The 20,391-nt window shown below is 42.6% G+C and overlaps 1 protein-coding gene across 1 annotated transcript in view; it reads left to right on the top strand.

The window, feature by feature from the left end:
• Positions 1 to 20,391, top strand: part of ARHGEF28 (Rho guanine nucleotide exchange factor 28) — a 1,107,856-nt gene that overhangs the window by 992,917 nt on the left and 94,548 nt on the right. Inside the window, exons 28-31 of the mRNA XM_078675262.1 lie at positions 11,028 to 11,206; positions 12,545 to 12,633; positions 15,022 to 15,204; positions 18,215 to 18,355. Coding sequence (XP_078531388.1) covers positions 11,028 to 11,206; positions 12,545 to 12,633; positions 15,022 to 15,204; positions 18,215 to 18,355 — 592 coding nt within the window. The remainder of the gene's footprint in view (positions 1 to 11,027; positions 11,207 to 12,544; positions 12,634 to 15,021; positions 15,205 to 18,214; positions 18,356 to 20,391) is intronic.

Raw genomic sequence — 20,391 nt, 5'->3', positions numbered from 1 at the left:
AGTAGATCACCAATTAGTGGATATCTGCTGTCAAATACAACTTTCAGACACACAGAACCAGCAAGAACAATTCATGATAGAACCAAATACACAAATATGAAAAACGCATGGACATTTCTTTCCAAAGGAGTTACGCAAAAAACACATCTCATTTCAACCAACCAAACTCACGTGTCTTGTCAGCCTTAAAAATCCCCCAGAGCAATCCATGGATGATCTGTGAGCAGAAGCAAGCAAAAAAAATACACAACACACAAAAGAGACATTTCTCTTAACAAACAGACATCAATTATAACTTTTAATCAGAAGACAAAACATAATACATATGAACAGACACAAAAATAAATTTCCATTACTTAACTGTTACCATCTTGTCGGTCACCTTGCAACATGAAGCCCTTTTAACTTTCCAAAAGTACAATTCTTTCACTGACACTCCATGTTAGCCTTGCCCCACAATTCGTTATCACTTGGGCATGTAGCCTTCAACATTTGAATAAGGAGCTTCGTCTTATTTTCTGTCTAAAACTTAATGCAATGCCTCATTTTCTGTCAAATAAAAGCAACTGGCGGACATTTATTTATTTATTTAATTTAAAGCCATTTGTAAAGCGCCTGGTTACTCAAAAAACAGAGTGTCCCAGCGCTGAATATTGCAATGAAGCTTAGAGGAAGGAGCGCGGGAGTGCCAACTCAAGGAAGAAGGAAGGGAAGGGGATTAAGTGCATGGGAATAGAAAAGTTTTAAGTTTTCCCCGAAACCTGGTTTCAGAGGGTTCCATACGGATCTCAAGTGGGAGCTCGTTCCAGCACTTAGAAGCCAGATATCTAAACGAACGGCCGCCCATCTTGGCTCTGGTGACTTTAGGGATTTTGAACAACATTGCTCCAGAAGATCTTAGATTTCTGGTGGGGCGGTGTGTTGTAATAAGGCCATCATTTTTTAGAGCAGAAATACAAATGTATCATTTCTGCAGAGCATTTAGCATGTGTTGGGACTTTCAAAGAAACCTTTTTCATATTTTTCCCTTTGGAATTAAGTTCTTTAATTTTGTGGAGAAACCAGAAACCCTTCCTTTTAGAGGCCTGTTTAGCAAGGTCATTCTGCATTTCACAGAGACCAAGCCCTAATTTAAAAGGTCGCAAATGTCAACATGACAGCCTCCTTCCATTGTTTACAGGGAAACCAAAGAAAGCATCTCAGCACGACTTGAGCCAGCTGCAGCTTCTTCTAGCCCCCACTCTCTGCTCATTCTGAGGCTGACAAAGGCAAAAGGCCTACACATTTACTGTGAATGATTCACAAAACCTAATAACACACATACCAGTTTTTAGAACAAATGCTTGTTGCAATGGTACTCATTTCAGCAACTTTAATTTGATCTCAATGGGACATTTAAAAGTAAACCTAAATGGGGACAACCTGCACATTTGTATTATACCTAAATGTATGCATTTACTGAAGCCTAAAGCACTTTACAGCTATTTTAAATGGCAAAAATACCCAAATTCAACTTTGATGTTTGGGGCACTTAAAAATAAATATCCTATACTTGTGATACATATTAATCATCCTCAGAATGTTCTTTACAAATTACAGAGTTTTTTAATCAGACATATCCCATGTAAATCTTTAGAAAAATGAGTTTTTTACGCCTGTGCTAAGTGAAATTCTATATGCTAATGTTCTCATCATGCGGTATAGCACAACTTAAATTAAATTTTAATGCTAGGATGTCATAGTATAAGCATTAAGCTTCATGAATAGTAAAAAACGAATTTTGTAGCACTTATTTTTAATAATTATTTTTCATAATTAATAAAAAAAATTAATAAACCCAATTATTTTTGATAATTCCACATATAAGAGCAAGCTGCATCCCTTGCCTATCATTTTTAGACGCATTCATTTATAAGCCCAAGCACAGACGCCTAACTTGAAACATGACAAAATGTTTGCGCCATTTTTTTCTTTCTAAAAAGGACAATTTTATTTAGCAACAGACCCAAGAATATGCTTACAAAATGTTGCTTAATAGACTGAAAACATCAAGAAAAACCACGAACAGACATTGAGCTCATTTCAGACATAAATAGAAAGGGGTGAAACACTCAGGACACACAATACGGCGCGCTTTTAGCCATGCATTTCATGAATAGCGCCAACGCTATTCACTTAGAGAAATTGCACTAATGGGAAACCCACATAGACATTTAAACACACATTTAACCCACAAACCAATACTCAGAACAAAAATAAAGGACAGCCCACAGACTGTACTTAAACCAAACCATTTGTAAATATTAGTTGTCATATTTACAAGAAACGCTTCTCAATTGTGTTTCAAAAAGACTGCAAAAACAGCCCAACAGACTGATGTATGTCCAAGAAGCGAAAATACACTCAATTCACTAGCTTTGGTTAGCAGAACACCAAACAAAATCGTTCTGCATATCTTCATTCATAAAACTGCGCAGAACAAAGGATCCTTGTTTTGTATTATGTCATATTTTAATTCCCTGGGGATACAAAATCACCAAGGAAGAAATATGTTTGTAAATCTAAACCTATTTAGATATTCCCTTTAGGGGAAGCCGGCTAATCCAAACGTATACAAAGTTGGCCAACACAAAGCTCCAAATTTGCTAAGATCAGGCATCTTATAGGTCACTAATCTAGCTTCAAACTTCAAGGGGCTATCTCTATCGATACACTCGTAAATATACAAGACCCTCGGTTTTTGAAAATTGCAATCTTCAAATAAACTAAGGACCAAACAAACTAAGAACCAATCAAAACCAAAGAACCAAAGAACAAAGGACTGGGAGCGACCCACTTATACTTAACTCTTACTTTTACTAATCAAAAGGTTATCCAAATTCTAACTGTCAAGTTCTACATGACCTAACGGTCTTTTTAGAATACTCACGCCAAAAAGGTTCTCAGTCAGGAGTGACATCATGTGGAGGATCAAAATCAGGAAGATCAGAAATATACTGGGCTGCAGAATCAAAGAATCTCCAGAATCCCTGTGCACAGAGTACCTTCTAAGTAGAATCCTGTTATGTCCTTCTCAGTAGATTTCAGTCTCCTGACAAGATCAGAAACAGAAAGCCACTTCTCTGATGAGCCCCGCGTTGGCTGCGCCATTTGAAGAATTGTAATCTTCATTCTCAGGGAATATTTACTAATATAACAAAGAACTTGGCACAGAAGCTGAAATATGAAAAGACATCTTTATTAAATTTTAATAAGTGAGGCCACGTCACACAGAAGCCGTAGCAACTGAATGAGGCAGTCTGAGGAATACAGAGGACAGAGGCCTTTTATATGTTTGAGGGTTACATGACTCAGCACAAAAGTAAGGGGCAGTCCTAGCTTTTGCAAGCATGCAAAAAATCCAACATTCCTTCTTACACAAGCTGAACAAACCCATAATAAAAGACCACAACCCATATCGTAAACAGGTCATAAAGGGAAGGAACAGACACAGATGAGAAACAAGATAGAAGGGTGTATGCATGTACCATAAACTCAGCAATGTCCTGCTCTTTGATCTCTATCTTGATCCGCTAAAGGGCAAAAACTGGTTTGGCAAGGTCAGCTTCAGGCAACAGGGTCAGTTCACTCTGGTCATCTAAGAGTCAGCTAAAGTCATCGGCCTATGTGAGAGCAACCACAAAATGGCTGCCATGCACAAAATGGAACCCAAAGGTTCAGAACGAAATCTTCAAATACACAGTGAATCCATCGGTGTAACATGACGAAAACACTCATGCTTGCTGAGCTTACTGTTTACGGTTCGCTGTTACCAAAATCGTAACAGAACCACGACCTTTATGATCCAGGTTCAGAATTCACGGAACCTCAGGATGTGATGCTGTCGGTCTTCACCCACAGCTACCCTGGGCTGCTTAAAGGCTGCAGAGTGGCAGGCCAGTGTATGCTGTGGTGGCTCCCCGGCATGCAGTTCTGTTTGGGCTATAGCCTCTGCCGCACAGTGTGCTGGAGAAATGAACATGGGCCACCAGCAGGCAGTGCGGCCAGGAAATGGCCATTGCAGTGCCTGTTGCTTGAGGCCAGATGCTGGCAGGTGCCAGGCCAGAGAAGGGGTGAAGTACAGCCACAGGAGTGTGGTTCAGGACCAGTGTGTGGGCGAGGCCATGGAGAGCAGCCGGCAGTGTCACGGCAGGAACAAAGGTGCCGGCATGGGCAAGAGGCCTCCTCGGCACCTATGTGGTGCAGCACAGGGCCAGGCTGACAGAGCAACAGGAGGTGCGAACACCAAGCGCAGCACATATACACATAGTGTATAGACGAAGAACACTAGCGGTCTTACTCTCCTTTTCTTAAACCCTTGGCGACGACCGGGCTTGACAGTTGAGGTGCATTACTTCGGGGTCAGTGGTCGAGGTATAGTGGCTGGGTGGCTTACTACAGTGAGGAGGTCAATTGTATTTATTAGTGATCATTAATATTCCTCAATTAAAGCTACAATGTCAAGTGCTGTGACCCTATGTCCTGTTTTATTACTATGCTTTTGTGCAATAAACATCCACCAAGCCGCCTTCTCAAGTTTTTTTGATAGGGGTTGATAAGACTGGTTAGACTGAATTTGGTGTGACATGTTGCAAGATGAAAAGTCTAGACCCACGTAAAAACATGGTTTTATCAAAGCTTGTTCAACCTTCTTTGGCGCTGTTTTAGATGAAGTTTGGGCAGTTTTTGTGTGGACCCATTTTTGAAAAAGTTACATGTATAATTTTAAATTATATAAAGCCTTCATAACAGTTTAGAAATACTGCCACTTGTTGGAAATCACAAGTTATAGAATGTGCAATTTACCAACAGCCCGAATTGGGGATTAATTTTAAATATTTATATTTAAAAGTTTTAGCCTAGTAGAAAACAAGTTGCATGGTCTGATGGAATGAATCTTTCTTCTTCTGATTCACCTTTAATGATATTGACAAATTGTAATGTCTTAGTATTAACTCTGTAAAATAGTTATCAATCAATCACAGCATTTATATAGCGCACTACTCACCCGGAGGGTCTCAAGGCGCTGGGGGGAGGGGGTCCGCTACTGCTCGAACAGCCAGGTCTTGAGCTGCTTCCTGAAGGCGAGGTGGTCTTGGGTCAGGCGGAGGTGGGTCGGGAGGGAGTTCCAAGTCTTTGCGGCCAGGTAGGAGAAGGACCTTCCTCCTGTGGTGGCTCCTCGGATGCGGGGGACGGCGGCGAGGGCGTGGCTGGTCGATCGAAGCTGGCGTTTGGGAGCGTAGAAGTTAAGGCGGCTGTTGAGGTATCCTGGGCCTTGGTTGTGTAGGGCTTTGTGTGCGTGGGTGAGGAGCCGGAAGGTGATTCTCTTGTTGACCGGGAGCCAGTGCAGGTCTCTCAGGTGTCCGGAGATGTGGCTGCGGCGGGGGATGTCCAGGATGAGTCGTGCTGAGGTGTTCTGGATCCGCTGGAGTCTCTTCTGGAGTTTGGCGGTGGTTCCGGCGTAGAGGGAGTTGCCGTAGTCCAGACGGCTGGTGACGAGGGCCTGGGTGACCGTCTTCCTGGTCTCGGTGGGGATCCATTGGAAGATCTTACGTAGCATGCGCAGGATGTTGAAGCACGACGAGGAGACGGCGTTGACTTGTCTGGTCATGGAGAGGGAGGAGTCCAGGATGAAGCCCAGGTTGCGTGCGTGGTCTGTTGGTTTGGGTGCGCTGCCTAGGGCGGGGGGCCACCAGGAGTCATCCCAGGATGAGGACTTCCGTCTTGTCCGAGTTCAGTTTCAGGCGGCTGTTCGACATCCATTTGGCTACGTCTGTCATCCCTTCGTGCAGGTTGGCTCTGGCGGTGGCGGGGTCGTTGGTGAGGGAGAGGATCAGCTGGGTGTCGTCGGCATAGGAGATGATGTTGAGGTTGTGCTGGCGTGCGATGGCTGCGAGGGGGCTCATGTAGACGTTGAAGAGTGTTGGGCTGAGCGAGGAGCCTTGAGGAACGCCGCAGATGACTTCGGTGGCTTCAGATCTGAACGGGGGGAGGCGAACTCTCTGTGTCCTTCCGGCGAGGAAGGAGGTGATCCACTCCAGTGCCTTCTCCTGGTTTCCGACGTTGCTGAGGCGCTGTACTAGGGTACGATGGCAGACAGTGTCGAAGGCCGCGGAGAGGTCCAGGAGGATGAGGGCCGCTGTTTCCCCGTTGTCGAGCAGGGCTCTGATGTCATCGGTGGCTGCGATCAGGGCGGTCTCGGTGCTGTGGTTGGCTCGGAAGCCAGACTGCGAGAGGTCAAGGGAGCCGTTCGTCTCGAGGAAGGCGGCCAGTTGCTTGTTGACGGTCTTCTCGATGACTTTTGCCGGAAACGGGAGCAGCAAGATGTGGCGGTAGTTCTTGAGGTCGGAGGGGTCGGCTGATGGTTTCTTGAGTAGAGCGCTGAGTTCGGCGTGCTTCCAGCTCTCCGGGAAGGTAGCGGTGTCGACGGAGGTGTTGATGATGTCCCGCAGGTGGGGTGCGATGACAGCGTCGGCCTTGTTGAAGACGTGGTGAGGGCAGGGGTCTGTTGGAGATCCGGAGTGGATGGAGTTCATCGTGCGGATGGTGTCTTCGGTGCTGATCGGGGTCCAGGCGCGGAGGGTGGTGGTGGGGGGCGGTGGTTCGGTCGTGGCGTGCGTCGGATGAGTGCTGAAGCTGTTGTGTATGTCCGCGATCTTGTTGTGGAAGTAGGAGGCGAGGGAGTTGCAGAGGTCTTGCGAAGGGGTGATGTCGTTGTTTCCGGCGTTGGGGTTGGAGAGCTCTTTCACGATGTTGAAGAGTTCCTTGCTGTTGTGTGCGTTGTTGTTCAGTCGTTCCCTGAATGCGGTTTTCTTGGTGGTGTGGATCAGTTGGTGGTGTTTTCGGGTGGCGAGCTTGAGGGCAGTCATGTTGTCCGGTATTGGGTCTCTGCGCCAGGTTTTGGTTTTAATTAACTAAAACAATTAACTAACTTGAACTTGAACTTATATATTTAAGCAAAGTGTACATTGCATTCAGGATCTGGTCATCTTTATGCTGTAGTCACCGATGTTCCATATTTGGATAAGGAAATGTTCAGGGCATAAGTCCTAAAAAAAGAAGTGGGGGGACCAACCAAGTCAGGCACCATGCAAGTGACATCATGGCGCATGACATCATGGCACTTGACATCACAGGAAATGACATCGCAGGAAGTGGCACCACAACGCATAACCTCACAGGAAGTGACATCACAAGAAGGGGTATCAAATCCTAACACCTCACACATATATTTTGCATATTTATTCCATGAATATATTTGAGGCCATTAGGAGATTTAACAAATGAGATTTGGCATCTGGGTTATGCCAAAAAAGTTATGCAACCCTGACACAAAATCTGGGCCTCAATTTAAACATTTTGTTTTTTTAATCTGCAACAAAGAAATTAGCAGCAAGGAGAAATGTGGTAGTAAATCTGTTCTGCGTAATTGTTGCAAAATATGTATTTTAAAATATCCTATGGGGTTAAGGCAACTTCTGCAGAGATATGTGTGTACCCAGTAAATCTCAGAGAATAATAATGGTAAATTATCTCTGAAGGTTAACGCATTTACTGGAGAGATCTGTGTTTTATCTAGTCCCAGTCAAAGTAGCCTAGAAGGTTAATATGTCTCCTGCAAGACACATCATGTAACATGCAGATGACAGATTTTTATTTTAAGTAGCAAATGTAAGCTGTGTAAATGCGTCCCAGTTTTTAACACAAAGATCCTTTTGTTAGTTGTAGTTCATAAAATGTATAATGTTTATATGTGATGGAAAGCGCTCTGACACCCTGCATTGGGATGAGTAACTGTAAAAGTAATAAAACAAACTAGTGGTATGTAAATTGTTATTTGTGTAAACACTGGGACAGATCAACACATCTGAGATTTTTACAGTGCATGCAATTCACATATATAGGGACTGAACAAAGGCAAAAGCTGCCTCTCAAGTAGCTGTGAGGTGATAAGCTGTGTGCCTTTATTTCTTCTCCATTGTATTTAGGTGCGAGCCTCCACATAGCTCCCAGCCAGGACGCTCGAACAAAGGAGGCCTGATGTCCGCTTAATTTAGGCCTTTGTTTTGGGTCAGCTGTAATTTAAAATAAGAACCCCTGCTCACTTTCCCACCTGCAAGTGGCTGCTTGGAACGAAAGCAGACAACTTGCAGGAGCTGCTAAGTGTCCCTGTGGTGTCTGTCTCTTTTCTTCTTTGCCCATCCACTGTTACCATCTACTTGAAATAAATATATATTTGAGACTACTTGAATCCTGATCATCCTTCACTACAGACCCGGTGTCTGAAACGTACACCGGGGCAAATTCAGCATATTTTAGTGGGGCCCACCCTGTTACAATATCGGGTGGGGGTGGGGGGGCAGTCCTCCAGCGAGCATCCACGATTTGTGCCCTGGAAATGTTAGGTCTGGTTACAGCGGCTGTACTGATTCAGCTCAGGAACAAATCCCGCGAAGCTTTGTACTGTTGCATGGAGTTTACGTGCACCTGTTAACTTGTGCCCTCTGGTGGTGATTTACGGATTGGTTGAGCGCAACGGAACTTCTTCACAATTAAATATACCTCTCAGCCTTTACCCAAATTTGCCAACCGCGTTCCTTTTATGACAAGAGATTGGTTTAACAGAAGCACACTTTGAAAATAAAATAGGTTACTCTCTAATTCATGCTCCAAAGCATGATAACCATTAGTCTGAAACTTATCTGCTCGATATTTGATAAATGAAAGCTTTCGAACGCTGCAGAGATGTATCAAGTGCAAATAATCTGATAGAAACAAAAATAAAAAGCACGTGGTAATAAAGTGGGTTCATTTCTCGCGCTTTGTACTCGTAAGTGCTTTACACCGCAGAACAAGTTACCAAGAGATATACATACTTGCATATGATGTGCATGTCCATGATCTTAATTAAACAAGTCTCGTGCATTGTGAAAGGCCGCAAGACAGAGCGAATTTGCCCTTTTAATGAAGATACAAAAGCCCGTTGTTTGTCCTTTTAGAAAAGTCGCAGTGGCAGTGTGATTTCAAAGACCTGAGGGCGGACATAAAATGACATTCAATGGTGCAGTCGGTGCAGCTGTACCGGGATCCAGGGGGCCCATTGGTCCCTACCTGGCTGCAGTTTACTGATCAGGCTGTATTCATAGGTGTATTGTTGTGTCCCTGCCTGGGGACTGGTTGTCGGTGTTTACCCTGGGAAGGGGATGCGAAGCTTGGCATTGTTTTTTTTTTTTAAAGAACCTTTATTTCCGTTAGCACTGTAAAGACAGCTATTGATAGGAGAGGGGCTTAGGCACAAACATTAAATTGCAGAGTTCAAGTTTCCCAGTTTAATGCATGACTAACTCTGCCAGACGATGTCTTTCGCTTTAAATTTTGGGACTTGTAGTCCCGATTTTACACTGAGATAAACAGGACTACAAGTCCCAGACGTGAAACTAAAACCTGCCATGGATGAGTCACGTGTGAATCTGGGGAGCTTGAGAGCTCTAGAGTCGCTTCTGCTTTCTCTATGTACTTTGCTGGGCATCTTTGAAGCACAGGTAGGAATGTATGAACAGAGCCTCAGTTTATTAATTTGTTTTGCATTTTGATAGAGTAAGAAGTCGCCCTGCAGCCTTTTACAGAGTGCTAGGTAATAAGCTAGCTGCAGCATAGCTCAGTGTATTTAGACTCACATTGGATACAAGATGTGAACTCCTTGTCTGACATTCCTTTATGGCTGCCCCTGTCTTTGTGGGGCTGAAGCAGAGTCCGAGAGTTCAGTCTTCATTGTCATACATTTTGTGGCCATTGTAGCCTGGCTGTGAGTTATTTTAGTAGCACTGAGCAGACTACACACACCAGCCCAGCTTCCTTAGACCAGGCTACTGAACAGCAGCCCAGCTGTCCAGGGTATTCAACGTAAGAGCAGGCCAACTTCCCCAGTGCAGAGTACGTACGAGCAACCCAACCACCCCAGTGTAGAGTACGTAAGAGCAACGCAACTGCCCTGGTGCAGAGTACTTAAGAGCAGGCCAACTGCCCCAGTGTAGAGTACGTAAGAAAAACCCAACCGCCCCATTGCAGAGTATGTAAGAGCAACCCAAATGCCTCAGTGTAGAGTACGTAAGAGCAGGCCAACTGCCCCAGTGAAGAATACGTAAGAGCAGGCCAACTGCCCCAGTGCAGAGTACATAAGAGCACCCCAACTACCCCAGTGTAGAGTACGTAAGAGCAACCCAACTGCTCCAGTGTAGAGTACGTAAGAACAATCCAACTGCCCCAGTGAAGAGTACGTAAGAGCAACCCAACTGCCCCAGTGAAGAGTACGTAAGAGCAGGCCAACTGCCCCAGTGAAGGGTACGTAAGAGCAGGCCAACTGCCCCAGTTTAGAGTACGTAAGAGCAGGCCAACTGCCCCAGTGTAGAGTACGTTAGAGCAACCCAACTGCCCCAGTGCAGAGTACATAAGAGCAACCCAACTGCCCCAGTGTAGAGTACGTAAGAACAGGCCAACTACCCCAGCGCAGAGTACGTAAGAGCAACCCAACTGCCCCAGTGTAGAGTACGTAAGAACAGGCCAACTGCCCCAGCGTAGAGTACGTAAGAGCAACCCAACTGCCCCAGTGTAGAGTACGTAAGAGCAACCCAACTGCCCCAGTGGAGAGTACTTTAGAGCAACCCAACTGCCCCAGTGTAGAGTACATAACAGCAGCTCATCTACCCCTATGTAGAGTATGTAACAGCAGCCCAACGGTCTGAGGGTACACTACAAAGCAGCAGCCCAGCTGCCAATGTGTTAACTGGATAACAGGATCCTTTGCCCCAGTGTGGACTATGCAATATCAGTCCAGATTCAAAATAAACCATGAAAGTGACTGTAAGTCAAGGGCCTCACTAACAAATGCAGCTGTGTGGAGCAGAGTGTTTGGAGCACCATTGTTATCTGTGGCACATCTCAGTGCTGGAGTAAACTTAACTTTGTTTTCTGCTAAACATTTTCTACAGGACCAGAAGCCTGCTGTGATCTCGCTACAGAAGCTAATTGTAAGAGAAGTGGCAAACGAAGAAAGGGGTATGTTCCTGATCAGTGCCTCTTCGGCAGGGCCTGAAATGTATGAGATCCATACGAACTCCAAGGACGAACGCAACACCTGGATGAGGTATATCCAGGAAGCGGTGCAAAGGTAAGGTTTCACCTTCAACCACTGGCAGTGCTGTCAGAAGCAGAGTGCCCGGAAGCTAGAACCATGCATGGCTTTTTTTAACGTACCATACCGCTTTCATCAGACATCAACAGAAAGACCGGGCTTTCACCCTTCTATTCTTTTTTGAGGTTTTTAAATGGATTTCTTATACTTCATGAAGGATGTTTTTTTGTGTCTGAAGTGTTGATTGTAACTTTGCTATAGGTAGGCACCTACACATATATTCGTATTCATATAGCACAAACCTAGTTGCGAGCAAAAGAGCTAAGGTGCATCAGAACTTATCTGGGCGAGGGGGTGATTGCTACGTGAGTAGTCGGAGGAGTCAGCAGGGCCTTTGTTGATGCTCTGTTATTCCACTCTGAATCGCAAGAGTACTGGTGCAAGCCTGGGACTTGGGGGGGAGGGTGCAGGGGGGAGGAGGGGTGCTTTTTTATCTCTAGGGTATAGATCAAGAAGGCTTGACTCCCGATTTTTTGTTTTTTGCGAATTTTGGTTTGGATCCTAACAATGTCTTAGATGTTCGTTTTACGTAGTCCACATGAAGAGGTTAGTTTTCCTCCAGTTATGCGGGTACATTGATTCTTTACTCTGGCGGGGAGCCAGTTGTGATCTTTTAGGGTGATTTTTTTTTCTTACAGTTTTTCGATGAGTTGGGCTGTGGTATATTTGGCACCCCCCATTTGGATAGAATGGAAATGACTGCTGGTGAGCGGGGCATTGCAAACATAAGGAGATGATGGACGGAGCGCTGAACCTTTTCAGACACTCACCCCCAGTCACAGATCTGGGTTGAATCATAAAGCGAACTTTCCCCATAGGGGTGAGAGAAAATGATGGCTTTGGCAGTCTTCTGAAGTGTGTTTAAGAGAGGTAGAGCCTTATCTTACTTAGCAATCAAAGCTGGTACCATAGTATCTGGTTTCTCTTGGACATTTATGTTCTGAATTAGAGGTTAGTCTATAGGGCTAAACTGAGTGGCTTTGAGTGGATGTTAAGCGGAGGTGTCACTCCAACCATTATATATGTTCAATCGTCATTTCTGGATCTGAACTATTGCTTATTTTAGAGAAGAGGAATTAAGATTTAGATAGTTGTTTACACCCAGTAATTAATGAGTGTGGGTTTTAAGATATCCACAGTTGGTAGCAAAGGAGACTTTCATATACTGGGGAACATTATATTAATAATACAATACTGAAAATCAGTTCTAGGAAAAGGTCAATGAATACCTTGTAAGGTTGCAGCTTTCTTTTTCTTCTTTTTTGAATGAATATTAAGGTGTTGTTTTTTAATTTCTTTCCTTTTGTGTGAAAGCTGCCCGGAGGAAGAAGGGAACAACTGTGAATCTGATGAGGACAAACGAGCGGCGGAGGCAAGAATGGTTAAAATTCAAAAATTTCAAGGTACATCTCTGAAAATGATATGTTCTTTTACCCGCGGTGTGATGTAAAGGAAAGGAGCATGATAAAGAATGGTTCCATTTCATGAAAATGCCCAAAATGTGCACTATAAATATATACAACTATGGGCCATATGTAGGTGGCCAAATACCGGTCGGTAACGGCCTATTTCGGCCGTTACCGACCGGTATTTGGAGTTTGAGATGTAGGGGCCTTAAAAATTACAGATTCGGTAAATTTACCGATTCGGTAATTTACCGAATCGAATTACCATTGATTCCTATGGGCCTCAAGGCTCATAGGAATCAATGGCAATTACCGAATCGGTAAATACGGATTCGGTAATTACCGAATCTTAACGATTCGGTAATTTTTACCGAGTATTTACCTACATAGCATTTACCGATTTGTAAATACCGAATCGGTAAAATTCGGTATTTATGAATCGGTAAATACCATTTACCTACATGAGGCCCTATATGTATAAATTGAAATTCCTTTATGTGAAAATGGACAAATCACCGATTCAGAGATGGAATTGACACCTATATAGTGTTGGGGACTCATGATTTCATGGCCAGGTTCTTCATATTCGCTGGCCTTGTCCACACCATATGGTGAACAAAAGAGACTCTGCATGTAAAATTTGTAGGGAGAAATATATAAAATCGATCTGCACTCAAGCTTGAGCAGAGCAGTGTTTCCGTAAGATGCAGGTACACAGGAGTCAAGCATGGTACCATTAGCATGTCTGCCATTGCACTTGTGCATCTTGTGAACAAGACACATCATGCCATTGTGGTACACTTATCTCTAAAGGCCCTCCCTCCTTTGTGCAGGTGATTAAGCTAATCTACGGTGTATTTCCATTCCTGAATATTTCTTGCAAAAATATAAGAAGGCCATTTAAAACATTTTTGTCTCACAGTGGCTCGATCCAACGTTTTTAGTTGCTGGTACTATTTTTTTTGCTATATATTAGTTGCGATAGAACCAGTCTCTATGAAATAATATTTTTCTGCCACAAAAACACCCTCATCTGCCATTTCTAGTCATCTCATGCATTGTGCAGATCACCCGATAAGCTAATGCAATGAAACACAACTTTACTCCCTATGCTTGGGACAGAGGGGACATATCTGACCAGTCAAAAAAATAGAAAACTTTGGCTGTCGGACTTACCTGAAAGAAAAAAAATCTACATCTGTCAGACCTTGTTAAATAATAACACACGTAAGCTGCCAAACCCAGCTAAAAGAATGGAAAACTTCAACCGTCAGATATAGTTGAAAGAAACACTTGAGCTGTCACACCCAGCTGAAAGAATTATAAACTTTAGCTGTCAGATGTAGCTAAAAGAATAAAAAACATCTGCCTTCAAATGTAGCTGAAAGAATAAAAAGCTTAGGCTTTCAGATGCAGCTCAAAGAATAAAAAGCTTCACACCTAACCACAAAAATAGAAAACCTTGGCTATCAGACATAGCTTAAAGAGTGAAATGCTCTAGTCATCAGATCTAGCTAAAAGAATAAAAGAAACTGAGGTGGTAAATCTAATTAAATGAATAGAAAGCGTAATCTGTTTTACTTAGCTGAAAGAATAAAACGTGCCAGCTATCAGACGCAGCTAAATGAACAAAAACCTTCAGATATCAGATCTTCGTGGAAACATTTTAGTGAAAAATGATCAGAAAATTAGGCTTAGTTTACTTAGGTAGTTCTCACAGTATGTGTTTCTCTTGCATTAGTTATATTAAAAATGTATGTTCGTTTGTAAGAGATTAATGCTTGTAACTATCTTAAAGCAATTCAAAAGGGGATGATGGACGGAGCGTTTGAGCAAATCGAACACTCACCCCCAGTCAACTGATCTGTGTTTAATCCATCACCATTCTTTAGCCCACTCAGCCACCCCAGTTCAGACATGGCCATATGCAAATCAATCTGACCCTGTGCCTCATGGGAACAGTCCAGCCCGAACTGCCAAGCCATGTCTCCCCTGGACGGGAAACAAGCATCCTGAAACCGGTCCTCGGAAGCTTGTTTCCGGTCCAGGGAAGGCATGGCTTGGAAGTTCGGGCTGGACTGTTCCCATGAGGCACAGGGTCAGACTGATTTGCATATAGCCATGTCTGAACTGGGGTGGCAGAGGGGGCTAAAGAACGGTGATGGATTAAACCCAGATCTGTTGACTGGGTGTGAGTGTTTGATTGGTTCAGATGCTCCGTCCATCACCACCCCCTTTTGTAACTATCTTAAAGCATCTCAAAATAAACTCTTATGAATTTCATTTCTTTTTGTCTTTATGCATTACAATTTGCTTCTGAAATAATTCTAATCAACAAATAATATTTAATTATAATGACACCTGGTGCACTAATTCATTGTATAGAATCACTTAGTAACCAGGATCAGCAAATCTGTGGTATTTTGGAGGAGAAGCTTCATATATACGCCGAACTTGCAGGAATGAGTGCGGGTGAAGATGTCCACCTGGAGCCACACCTTCTTGTCAAGCCTGACCCATGTGAAATTCCACATGCTACATCCCTGCTGACAGCTGCTTTGAGAGAAGGTACGCTCACTATGCTTGCATAAAGTGTGACGTCAGCTGTGAAATAACTATAAGGTGCAAGTACCTAAAACTCATGGCTTCACTGGTAAAGTCTAGAATGAGTTTTAGAACACTGACTATTACGCACACAAAGGTTTGCAGCCAGTCCAAAGCAAATCAAACCTTGTTTACTTTGTTTACTAACAACTGAAATGTAGAAATTGGGGAGTAGCAAGTACAGTGGTATGCAATTTCTTTTTGGTTTTCCACTTATGAACCCCTTCATTTCCAAAGAGTAACCTGGTTGTGTCTTCCATAGAGATGGATCCCTTCTCCCTGGGGAATATCTTTATTCTAAATTCGGACACTAAGGGCCAGATGTAAGAAGTCGTTTGCGATTCGCAAACGCCGGAATTTGCAGAATTCCGGCGTTTGGAATCGCAAACTGTGTTTTGGTATGTATGAGCAAAATAAGGAATTGCAAAAATTGCGATTCCTTATTTTGCTCAAGCATTTAAGGAATCGCAATTTGGTGATTCCTTAAATGCTATACATCAAGCTTTTTTTTTGCAAATCCACATTAAGAAATCGCAAATTACCACCAACTTGTAGTTGTAGTTATGATGCTTATATAATCCCAGTGGGATCTGTATATTCTATAAAATGTCAACTTAAACTCTTGAGGATTTGGCTATACTCATGTGTCCCAAAACCAAAAAAAATCTAAGCTGGTATCCTAAATCTGTAGTGAATTTTATTTGCAAAAATGTCCTCATTTTGTAACAGGGAGACCGGTCTGACATGTTTAAAACTAACATCGCTCCCTTGAAAGCTCTAGCCATTGTACATCTTCATTTAAGCCCAGAACGGAGCTATTGATGTGACATATCCAGCGCTGTTCGCAACGGAGCAGCTTTGCTTCCATATTGCTTTCTCCTGCGGGAAGTTTTTCTATGACATACCATTCAAGATTATTCTCAGTGTGGTTTTTCTCCAGAAAGTGTCTCACCAATTTTGTCTCCATCTTCCTGCATCCCATTGTGCTTCTATGCTCATTTATCCTAATGCAGGCTTCTCACCTTGTCATTACTACATACTTAAGGCCACACGGTCAAATATTTACATAGAAGACATTATTGGAGTCACAATTGATATGGTGTTTCAAAGTCCAGGAGGATTGCAACCCTACATCTAGTTCTTTGACTATCCTAGTTAAGGGGCAAATATTACAAAGCCCACGGGGGTACTGTCCATAGGATGATTCCATATTGTTCTTAAAGAGTTGTTATGTGGAATTATTTTTAGTTTAGTATGGACTAAAGTATCCTTCAGTGACTTGCTGCTTTTGTGCATGAGCATTGGTTTTCCTAGTTTTAATGAGGTTAGTATCCTCCAGTGTTTGTTTATTACTTTTTTAAACGCTGTTGGAATGCGTGATGTATGTGGTAACAGAGCTCAGACGATCCTCTTTGGATTTCCCATAAGATTAGAGAAGTTGCTAGTGGGGGGGTCTTTTCTTTGCCTTTAGGATTATTTTTTTCGGGTATTTTTCCTTATGTCATTTTTAATCAAGTAGGCCAGCATGGTGTTTATAGTCTTTCTTCTCAGAGCAGTTTCTTCTAAGTGTGAGGAACTGGCCGATGCAATGGGTAAATTATTCCGCAGGGTTATTGGGGTGAAAGCTATCATATCCCAAAAGATTGTTTCAATCAGTTGATTTGTTTCAGACCTCACTTGTGAAGCCGGTATCTCAGGCCTGTATATGCAGATCCAAGAAAGAAATGTATTTCCTGTTTACGGTTATTGTAAATCTTAAGAATTGATCCCTGCTATTTATCCAATTTGTGATATCTTGGGCCTCAATCTCGCCCCCCTTCAAATGATAAAAGATATTATCAATATAATGCTTTCATATCTTGATGTTGCTGGAGAATGGGTGTGAATGATTTAGGATGTGCGTCACCTCAAAACCCTGCACATAAAGACAGACGATACTAGGGCCGAATATACAACCCCTCCTATCCACCCATCGATTTTGCTGCTATAACTGCCAGGCACTCAAGACCATAACTTATTTCCTCTGACTTGCAGTTGTATCATACTGTTTCGGCCAGGGACTCGGTTCACTTTACCACTGCTAGAGAGTGCTAAAGTGAATGTGCTCTCACCTTGAAACATGGTGAAAGTGGCACATTTACTTTACTTTTAAGACCCTAGTAAACTGGTACCTCATGTACCCAGGGCCTATACATTTAATGGTATTGGTGGCCCTGCAGCACTGAATATGCCACCCACTTAAGTAGCCCACCAAAATATGTCTCGGGCCTGTCATTGCAGCCTGTGTGTGTAGTTTTAAACTGCATTTCAACCTGGCAAAATAAACGTTTTGCCCAGGCTAAACCTTTCTTTTTAATACATGTAACTCACCCTTAGGATAAGCCCTAACATCCTATAGGGCAGGGTGCAGTGCAATGTAAAACCCTCTTTAATGGTAAAGCCAGATTTTAAGTCACAATTCTGAAAATGCCACTTTTTTAAAGTGCCACTTTCTTGTACCAAACATTTGGTGCCTGCAGGCTGTATCCTGGGTCACAGAATGTAACAAAAACATGTCTAACTGACAGTCTAATGTGACAGTCCAATGTGAGATATCTTACATTCCTGCATCTTGATGATTTGATATGCAGCACTCTAATGTAGTGTAATCACAACTATTTTCGGCAAAATTCTTCAGATCTCCCACCGTTGAAGACTATCCTGGTTGTTTATGGCCCTAAAATTATGTTCGAGCCTACTTTGAGAGTAAGGGTCTTCAACAACAAGCAAACACACTCATTGTAGAATGTTCTAAATTATACAAGGAGAAACTGGTAAAAAAACGTTGAAATGTTTGAGCCGAGGCCTATACCAGACATCAATGACCCTGAGCTACTCCAGTGTCTTCAATGGTGCTCTCAACACACAAATGATCTGATAATGTAGTAACACCTTATTTACAAATATTTGTAATGAGCAATATGTTTCTCTGTAGCTGAAAGTCTCCAGATGGCTGTAACTTCACAACTTGACAGCACTATCAGTTCACTGGAGGAAAGTTCTGAAACATCTGCTTCACCAAACAGACTTGCATCCTATGACAGCGCAGATGAAATCCTGGCATCATCTTCTGAATGTAAGTACAATATGGTTGGCCTTATGGCATGACATTATAGTAGAAGTAAGAACAATCATGCAGTAGGTGCCCACACCGCAGTTTGTTCCACATTTATTAAAGTCATTCTGCCTTAATTCATATAGCACTAAGTACTGTTGTGATACATATTTTTGAATAACTTTCCAAGTTGCCCCTAATACACAGTAGGTATGGGATTGTGTTTGTCTGGCTCTGTGAAGTGCTTTTGTATTTGATGATGGTGGTGTTGAGAGCTGTCTTCAACATGAGCTGCTATGTCAAAATAAATGGGGTGTGCAGAAAACCTATATTCTATGAGCAACACAGGTGCTGTCTGAACTGCAAATATAGGGGCATATTACCAAGGCAGGTGAAATGAAATTATCGCCGCTATTGGACCACTTCTTAGCCTGTATATCCAATGGGAGGTGGATATTCAGGTTAAGTCCCTATTAGCGATAATGCCTGAATATCGCTGAATTTCTAGTGATATTCACGCATTTCGCCACTATCGCCGGATATTTTATCGCTTTGGAGATAAACGTTGCTAATAGCATGTTATCTCTGCGATAAAATCCGGCGATGCGCGGCGATAAAAACAATGTCGTTAAGCTTATTTAGCGATAAATATCTCTAGTTGTTGATAATATGCCCCATCGTTTTTCAAATAGTAACTGTCTGAAAGAATAGTGAGCAACCTTAAGTCACCAGGTTTCAGTATCACAGATTGACATTGATTTCTAAATTTCAAAGGCTGATGCTCATTATGTCTAATAACTGTAACTAACACAAGTTGTCAAAGACAAACCTGTTTGTGATAAGTGCTGTGCAAATGGCACTTGATGTCATTTCTGACAGCTGAAAACTGAAAGTTTCTTACAGTAGAAGTAAACTTTATAGAAAGATTGTCTTATATTTCCAGTAGAACTGTTTCATGTTCAATCTTTATGTCCATTCACTACCAAGACACAGGGTATCATTTAAAAGAAAATGCATGCATTGCAAATCTATGCCTACAATTTACTTCCAATTGTGTATTTTGAGGATATGCACACCCCCTTGAGAATACACTTTGCCATCTGTACAATTTTTTGACTTATGGACCTCTATGCCTGTTCCAGTAGACTTTGGTACAATGATGGAAATGTGGAAAAGCAAATGTATTATCCGTGTAGCAATGTATTACCTTAACCCCAATGTAAAATGGGTGTGTATGGGAATATTTCAAATATCTAACTCCCCAGAAACTCGGGAAGATGCTTCAGGTAGCTTTGTATTTCTGTTCAGGACGTCAAGAACCACGTTCAGGTTTTACCATATTTATAGGCATGCCAAAGATTCACTAAAAACTGGAAACCAGTGCCCAGCACGCAATCGAAATAACTGGCAAGATGGCTACTGCACCCAAAGGTTTGTGTCCTTGGGTTAACTACAAAAAAATAGAAAAACAGAAGTCCCACTTAAACTCTATACTAGCTCTACTACTGGACACACATTTAATTGCTACACACTGACATTGAAACACTGCTCCTGCAGTGCATAATTTGAGCTGGTGGTTGCTAGTGGGACCCACCAGAACTCATTTCTAGGGATAAACATGTATCGTTCCTCATCAGACAGCAACAAAGAGAAAAACAAACACACGCAAAAGAAGGAGAAAGAGAAAGAAGGAAAAACTGTCACAAAGGGAGAAATATGGAACTTGCAAGAGAGATAAAGGATCATGGAGTATCTGATAACGGATTACAGAGGCATGAGGAGGATTCAAGACTACGCATTCGGCACACAGGCATTATTAGAGCAGGATGCAGGCTACTAAGAAGAGCTTTGAGCACCAGCACTCCTCATTTTACAAATTAAATACTGCCTGTCGCTCTCACTTGCTGGTTAACAGATGTGGTAGAGTGGGCAGAAAATGTCACAATGAAAATCATAATAGTAAGACATCAAAGCTGAGATCAAGCGCGGGATGATTGGCGGGAAGCACAATGCTCTTGATTATAATGATGGAAATTTAGTTGTACATTAATTCTGTT

This window comes from Lissotriton helveticus, chromosome 2_1 (genome assembly GCF_964261635.1).
Source record: "Lissotriton helveticus chromosome 2_1, aLisHel1.1, whole genome shotgun sequence".
Classification (NCBI taxonomy): Eukaryota; Metazoa; Chordata; class Amphibia; order Caudata; family Salamandridae; genus Lissotriton; species Lissotriton helveticus.
The sequence above is the reverse complement of the archived record's forward strand: the minus strand, read 5'-3'. Positions and strand labels throughout refer to the sequence as shown.